The sequence below is a fragment of the Teleopsis dalmanni genome, chromosome X (genome assembly GCF_002237135.1).
Source record: "Teleopsis dalmanni isolate 2A chromosome X, ASM223713v2, whole genome shotgun sequence".
In the NCBI taxonomy this organism is placed as follows: Eukaryota; Metazoa; Arthropoda; class Insecta; order Diptera; family Diopsidae; genus Teleopsis; species Teleopsis dalmanni.
The window spans coordinates 100,604,126-100,610,854 of record NC_051848.1 but is presented as its reverse complement, the minus strand read 5'-3'; the positions used below and the strand labels follow the sequence as shown (position 1 = coordinate 100,610,854).

At 38.4% G+C, this 6,729-nt stretch overlaps 3 protein-coding genes across 3 annotated transcripts; 1 reads left to right on the top strand and 2 right to left on the bottom strand.

Moving 5' to 3' along the window:
- Positions 1 to 270: 270 nt before the first annotated feature.
- LOC119688834 (aldehyde dehydrogenase family 7 member A1-like) lies at positions 271 to 1,731 on the bottom strand. Its single transcript, XM_038103498.1, has 2 exons — positions 1,027 to 1,731; positions 271 to 426 (listed from the first exon to the last, which is right to left on the bottom strand). The coding sequence occupies exons 1-2, from the start codon at positions 1,729 to 1,731 to the stop codon at positions 271 to 273; spliced, it is 861 nt and encodes a 286-aa protein (XP_037959426.1).
- A 46-nt stretch (positions 1,732 to 1,777) lies between these two features.
- Positions 1,778 to 3,157, bottom strand: LOC119688833 (uncharacterized protein YdcJ-like). The gene has a single exon (XM_038103497.1). It carries the CDS (start codon positions 3,155 to 3,157, stop codon positions 1,778 to 1,780), a length of 1,380 nt encoding a protein of 459 aa, XP_037959425.1.
- Positions 3,158 to 4,811: 1,654 nt separating this feature from the next.
- LOC119688832 (glutamate dehydrogenase-like) lies at positions 4,812 to 5,657 on the top strand. Its single transcript, XM_038103496.1, has 2 exons — positions 4,812 to 5,216; positions 5,259 to 5,657. Exons 1-2 carry the CDS (start codon positions 4,812 to 4,814, stop codon positions 5,655 to 5,657), a joined length of 804 nt encoding a protein of 267 aa, XP_037959424.1.
- Positions 5,658 to 6,729: the final 1,072 nt, after the last annotated feature.

The following is a 6,729-nucleotide window of genomic DNA, read 5'->3' as shown; positions in this document are numbered from 1 at the left end:
AATGAATTGCTGCTGATAGACCAGTGAATCCGCCACCAATAATACAAACATCAGTATTTATATCTGTTTGTAATTGAGGGAAATGAGGTACATTATCCACGAGGGTTGACCATAATACTTGATTTTTTAACATGATTATTGCTCTATCCTTATAGCAATCAAATCGCAACATCAAAATGTTGTTGTTTTTTAGATCATTCAATATACTTTTGCATTTTAAGGGTTAAATAAGGTTATATGCTCATTTAACCCTGTGATTATAATAAATAATTAACCAAAGTTAATCCCTTGAGCTAAAGGTAATTCTCGAGAATAGTTGATGGTATTTGTTTGTCTGCGCATATAGCCTTTCCAAGCATCTGAACCAGATTCACGCCCACCGCCTGTCTCTTTCTCACCACCAAATGCACCACCAATTTCTGCAACCTCTACAATATGACATTCGCGTCAGCCACATACTCCAACAGCACTAGGAATTTTCAGCGTCCGATATCGTCTGGAGAAAATTACGATTGAAGATATCCTTGAGACATCATTTTGGAGATCGAGGTTCGGTCAAAGCTCAGAACCAATCACATATAAAATCGGGGCAAAAGTTTCGTTTTGACGACATTCTCTTGTGGTAGTCACTCACCAATGCGGTTCTGACATAGTAGCATGAGGAAAATTATCTGATAATACTCGTTCAACTGTTATTTGACCTGCTTGTTGCGCCTGAACCAAGCATGTACGTGCATTGATTAAAAAATATGTCGTTTCAAATTAATGTCCAACAAGATTACCTTCTAAAGGTGTCCAATTGAACTGGTGATACCTTTGCTTTAATTTTTCAACAACCTCCTTGCATCGATTTATGTACATTAACGAGTAGTGTAGTACAACGATTGGGACCTGCTACCTACTGCTGAGAATAAAATACCGCGGATGGCTAAATCAAATCAGCTGCTTGGCGCAAGTCATGGCGTTTCCCCCCCAATTTCGAATACATTTGCCAAAGGCGTTCTCGACTTTCGGACCACATTTTACCCATACGTTACTACCGTTTGCACTAATCAATGCAACACGCTCGTCAGTCACTAGTTTTTCACCAATTGAAGCATCACCAATGAGTAATTGGGATAGCTGTGCAGGTGCATCACGACCAAATTGTTTAACCGCTTTTTCAAACAATGCCTGACAAGCTAATGCAGTAAGTGGCGTTTTTTCTGAAGGTTTCCAAATTACAGCATTACCACAGATTAAAGCCAATGCTGTATTCCAAGACCAAACGGCAACAGGAAAATTAAATGCGGAAATTATGCCGACAACACCTAATGGATGCCAAGTTTCGCGCATGTGATGTCCTGGTCGTTCTGAAGCAATTGTTAAACCGTACAATTGGCGTGATAAACCGACTGCAAAGTCGCAAATATCAATCATCTCTTGAACTTCGCCTAGACCTTCCTGAGCAATTTTACCTGCTTCCCACGAGACCAAAGCGCCAAGTTCATTTTTATATTCGCGTAAAATTTGTCCAAAAATACGCACCAGTTCGCCACGTCGCGGAGCAGGGACTTTTCGCCATTCTTTAAAAGCAATGAGTGCCTGTTGAATACAGGTATCAGCTTGTTTAAGATCATTTACAACAACCTGCCCAATGACACTTCCGTCAATTGGAGTTTTTACGGTTAATGAACCTGTTTGATACGCTTCAGCAGCAACACCTAATTTATTTAATAATTCCTGAATCATGTTATTTCCTTTCTATCATTAAAATGAATAACTCATCAAAGCCTTGTTATACCTTTGACACAATTGATTGGTTTAAAGTTGCTAAACAAGCCTCTATTGATTGCTGTTGAGCGTGGGCATAAAGTTGGATTTCATCAAATACTTTTGTGCCTAAACACTGCTCAAAAACGTCTTGATTTGAAGTTGAGCTGTAATCTGTTTGCTCATTTCCGCCCAAATTGGACTGAAAAATTCCTGCTGCAGAGACGGGTAAAAAATCTTCATAGACAATCGGTTCAATTCGAACTCGACCTGTATGAATCAATTCAGGCAAATCCGTTTCTGTCCATACCTGATGAGTGCTAAATGGTTGTGCGTAATAATAAAAGTAAGCTAAATCCTCTACGGCCAATGTGGTGTAACAATCTGGAAACGCTTTGAATGTTTCCTCTAAAATCTGCATATATTGCGCTGCATTTTCTTCAGTCGCGATACCGCCTAATTGCTGTTGTGCTTTGACAAGCAATTCATCATAAAGTTGACGACCTTTTGGTGTAAGCGCGACGCCTCGTTGTTCAATTTCACCAAAACGAGCAGTATGACTTCCTTGTTGATCTGTAAAGATCACTTGTTCCTGTAAAGCTTTAAAGCTGGTTTGACGCAATAAAATCGGACAACGTCGACGAGGTGGTCCTTCGATTATCGCTTTAGGTGTAATCCCACGTCCCATCATTCCATTTTGAACTTGGTCAATATCAAGTGTTCTCGGTGTTAAATGATTGATATGTGGTCCTTTAAATGCAACAACATCAGCAATTAAACGATGTTGGTCATGTAATGCTTGATATAAATCAGCAGTGACTGGTGCATGAGTATGCCAACGGAATGTCTCTAAAACTTCAATAATAAACAGATCTGCATCATCTACACTCAATCCACCTTGCAGTTCATGTTTTGCCGTCAAAGCCAGCGCTTTTTCAGTAAAAATATGACGTTTTGCCAGCGTTTCTTTTGCGAGTTGGCGTAATTCAGAATGATCCACTAACTCCAGACGTAATAAAGAAGTAAATACTCGGAATGGACTATGATTTAAAGCATCTGTTTGGATTGCCCGAAATGCAGTTGCATGTACAGGAACACCAGCAGGTACTAAGTCATAATAACCTACAGGGTACATTCCCATCACCGCAAAAATGCGACGCATATTATGAAGTTCTTCTGCTGTTCCCAATCGAATTGCGCCGTGGCGTTCTTGTGATAAACGAGTTAATTCACCAGTTTGTTGTAATTGCGCTTTTAAAACAGTTTGCTGTTCTAAAACAGATTGGTTTACGTCATCCACTAATTCTATTAAATCACCATATAATGGAACTTCGTTTTGATACATCTCTGACATTAACTTTGAGAATTTCGCTCGGATCTCATCCACATTGATCCAATTAGTCATGACTATCTTCCTTTTTAAACACTTGTCATCATTTCTTGATGAGCAGTTTCTGCCAAAATTTGTTCCAATATATCCAGACCTTCTTTTAATACTTTAGGTTCTATCGTCAATGGGGTTAATAGACGAATAATATTTTTCTCTTGTCCGCTTGACATGAGTAATAGACCTTTATTCTAGCCTGAGTCAGAATGTTTGCTAATATGATTACCTGCCCATGGGGTATAAACTTCATACACGCATCGCGCCGAATACGTTAAACGGTCCAACACAAGGTGTTAAAATTCTGCTTGTTTCCATTTGAATAATAAAGCTTCATCTGTCTCAATATAATGTTGATATTCTTGTAAATCTTGAGATCGCAATGATGTCGAGTGGCTAAACCTGCTGCAAAGCATCGGACTTACCTGGAATATGTTCACCTAAAGCCCCGTTATGTGGATATTCTGTAGTTTCTCTCGACCAATTTAAAGGCCTAAGAGGTATTAGCACTGCAATACTTTTTCCGAGGTAACAGAATCAGGTTCAATCCCTAACTTTTAAAAGCAAAGCTTCACCTGTCGACCAAAACCAGGATCTGAAATTATCCAGAATGATTAAAATGCCATTTTTTTTACAGAATTCTTGTAAAAAATGAGCAAAATCAGCATTCATGACGTGAAAGCCACCTTCGCCTAAGACTGGTTCAAATATAATTGCCGAGATATTTTTTATATCCACTTCGACTTGGAACAATCGAGCCAAAGCTTTTTTTGCTTCCTCGGAAGTTATATCGTTGTCTTTGCTCGGATATGGAATATGATAAACAGGACCGGGTAAAGCACCGAGCCCACCTTTATAAGGTGCTACTTTGCCGTTTAAATTCACAGCAGCTAAGGTGCGACCATGGAAGCCACCATCGAAAGCGATGACACCGGATCTTCCCGTAACTGTACGAGCTACTTTTAATGCATTTTCGGTTGCTTCGGCACCGCTATTGGTGAGCATTCCTACAATTGGATATTCAACTGGAATAAATCAGTGAAGTTGTCTCCATGAACTCTACATAGCTGAGATGTGCAGCTATTAAACAGCATAAGAGTAATTGTCGGGCTTGGGCTGGACGCTTTGACAATTTTTGGATGACAATCCCAAAATCTAGGACCCAATCCCACCATAAAATCATATACCTTTACATTTGACCCAACGTTCTGATTCAGACCTGCTCAGTGTAATGGGTGAATAAGGGCCTAAGCACTTGAATTCTTTGATTAATTATCCACTTCATTTTCTCGATGAATTCTATTTATGTTTATTTAACCATCTGAAATATCGTCGCTACAACGGAATAGATACTCGCACTATTCCTGTTTTTCGTATCACCTTTTTCCGAAAATTGCTTCTAAACAAAAAAACTTAACTAGTTTTAATTGATAAAAGTTAAGTAAATTATACTTTGAGAATTGTGTATTTACTTACATTATTATAACGTGATGAGCCAGAACAAAATCAGCTGATATTCATATGACAAACTCTTCTTATATCCAAGCAAATGATGCAGCTTTGGTTTAACTTTCATTAACAAATTGAACGCTATTCCCTATGAGAGCATCTAAAACAACATATTGAGATATTAAAAAGACCCAAAAGAGTTCTTATCGTAGATGTACCGATTGTCATGGATGATGGTTCAATTCAACATTTTGAAGGTTATCGTGTACAACACAATTTATCACGTGGTCCTGGTAAAGGTGGTATCCGCTATCACCAAGATGTCAATCTGAATGAGGTTATGGCGCTTTCAGCATGGATGACGATCAAAACAGCGGTATTGAACCTACCATTTGGAGGTGCAAAAGGGGGTGTCCGTGTCGATCCACGTAAATTATCGGCTCGAGAATTAGAGCGTTTAACTCGTCGCTATACCAGTGAAATCAGTCATATTATCGGTCCTCAAAAGGATATTCCTGCACCAGATGTTGGAACAAATCAACACGTAATGGGGTGGATTATGGACACCTATTCATCAGGTCAGGGATATACAGTTACTGGTGTGGTCACTGGTAAACCTATCCACTTGGTGGTTCATTGTCGTGAAAGGAAATGGTCTTGAGTATTTGTACAGGTTGGCGAAGTTGCGAAGAAAATTAAGCTCTCCCTTAAAGGAGCTAAAGTTGCTATTCAAGGTTTTGGTAATGTAGGGAGTGAAGCTGGTTTTTTATTTGTGGAATCAAATGCAAAAGTTACTCACATTCAAGACCACACAGGGACTATTTTCAATAAAAACGGTATTGATCTTGAGGCATTACGTGATTATGTCACTGTGAATGAAGGTGTCGGTGGTTTTACTGGTGCACAGCTCATTGCTGATGAAGAATTTTGGTCAGCAGAAGTTGATATCATGATTCCTGCGGCTTTAGAGGGGCAAATCACCATTGATCGTGCTCAGAATATTCAAGCTCAACTGATTTTAGAGGGGGCAAATGGTCCAACTTATCCAAAGGCAGAAGATATATCTGGTTGAAACGAGGTATTGTTGTCGTCCTGATGTACGTCTGTAATGCGGGTGGGGTGACTGTAAGTATTTGAAGGGTGCAAGAATGGCTAATTTATTTGGAGCGAAGAAGAAATTAATGAGCGTTAGACAAGCTCATGGTTCAACGCAATTTTGAAAGGATGTTGGAAACGGCAAATAAGCAATACATTACCTACGTACAGCGGCTTATAATCTTGGCGGGCGAACTGTATTTTAAAAAGAAGCGTAAAGAGCGTGGTGTTTTGTCCTGGATAAAGAAATAAATGACAAAAATATGTTTAACTGGAATTATTAGCAGTAATCAATGTGTTTTAGAGCGGTAATTAAACTATAATATGTAAATAAAACCATAATTGTTTTGGCTGCTTTTATTGACACATGTTTATCTAAATATGGTCATTCAAAAATCTACTTTCAGTGATAGCCCCCAATCCGGGGGTTACACGCTCTCCTTGCCATCTATAGAATCATTCCTATTCAACAGAACCCAAGCGAATTACAAATTGGCTTGGTATTTTTTCAGTTCACAGAATTAATACTATTGTGATTTGATAGACGTTGTTGATACAAAAATACGATTTTTTTGAAATTTTTAACTTTTCTATTTTAATAAAAGTATTACTGCTATAGTGTTTTACTGTGAACATTGTTAAATGTACCGCGACGTCTTTGATGCTATTTTTTTTATTTTTCGATAAGTTTTTCTATTTAAAAGAAATTAATATTAGAAATGGGTGAGTTTAATCAATAACGTGTGAACTGAAAGTGAAAATGAGGTAAACATGAAACTAGAATTCTTAGACTCTCATCAAACTGAGCAACTCAGTGCATGTCGATTGTCGCTCATTTTAGGAGCTTATACACCAGACAATAAAATTGAGCGCTATCTGAAAATTGTCCGTGCTATTTTGAATGTCGAAAATGCCTTTTTTAGCTTTCACAATGAACCTTATGCATGGGTTGCCAATAGTGAATGTGACTTTGTTGCCGCTTATCTTTCTCCAAAGCCTAATCTTTTACCAGATTTTCAAAATACGTTAATTGTTGAAGGTACACACCC

Coding starts and splice junctions, on each gene's coding strand:
- LOC119688832 (XM_038103496.1), top strand. CDS start 4,812: ATGGATGATGGTTCAATTCAACATTTTGAAGGTTATCGTGTACAACAC. Junction 5,217..5,258: donor GTAAACCTATCCACTTGGTG/GTTCATTGTCGT, acceptor GTATTTGTACAG/GTTGGCGAAGTTGCGAAGAA.
- LOC119688833 (XM_038103497.1), bottom strand. CDS start 3,157: ATGACTAATTGGATCAATGTGGATGAGATCCGAGCGAAATTCTCAAAG.
- LOC119688834 (XM_038103498.1), bottom strand. CDS start 1,731: ATGATTCAGGAATTATTAAATAAATTAGGTGTTGCTGCTGAAGCGTAT. Junction 427..1,026: donor CAAACGGTAGTAACGTATGG/GTAAAATGTGGT, acceptor CATATTGTAGAG/GTTGCAGAAATTGGTGGTGC.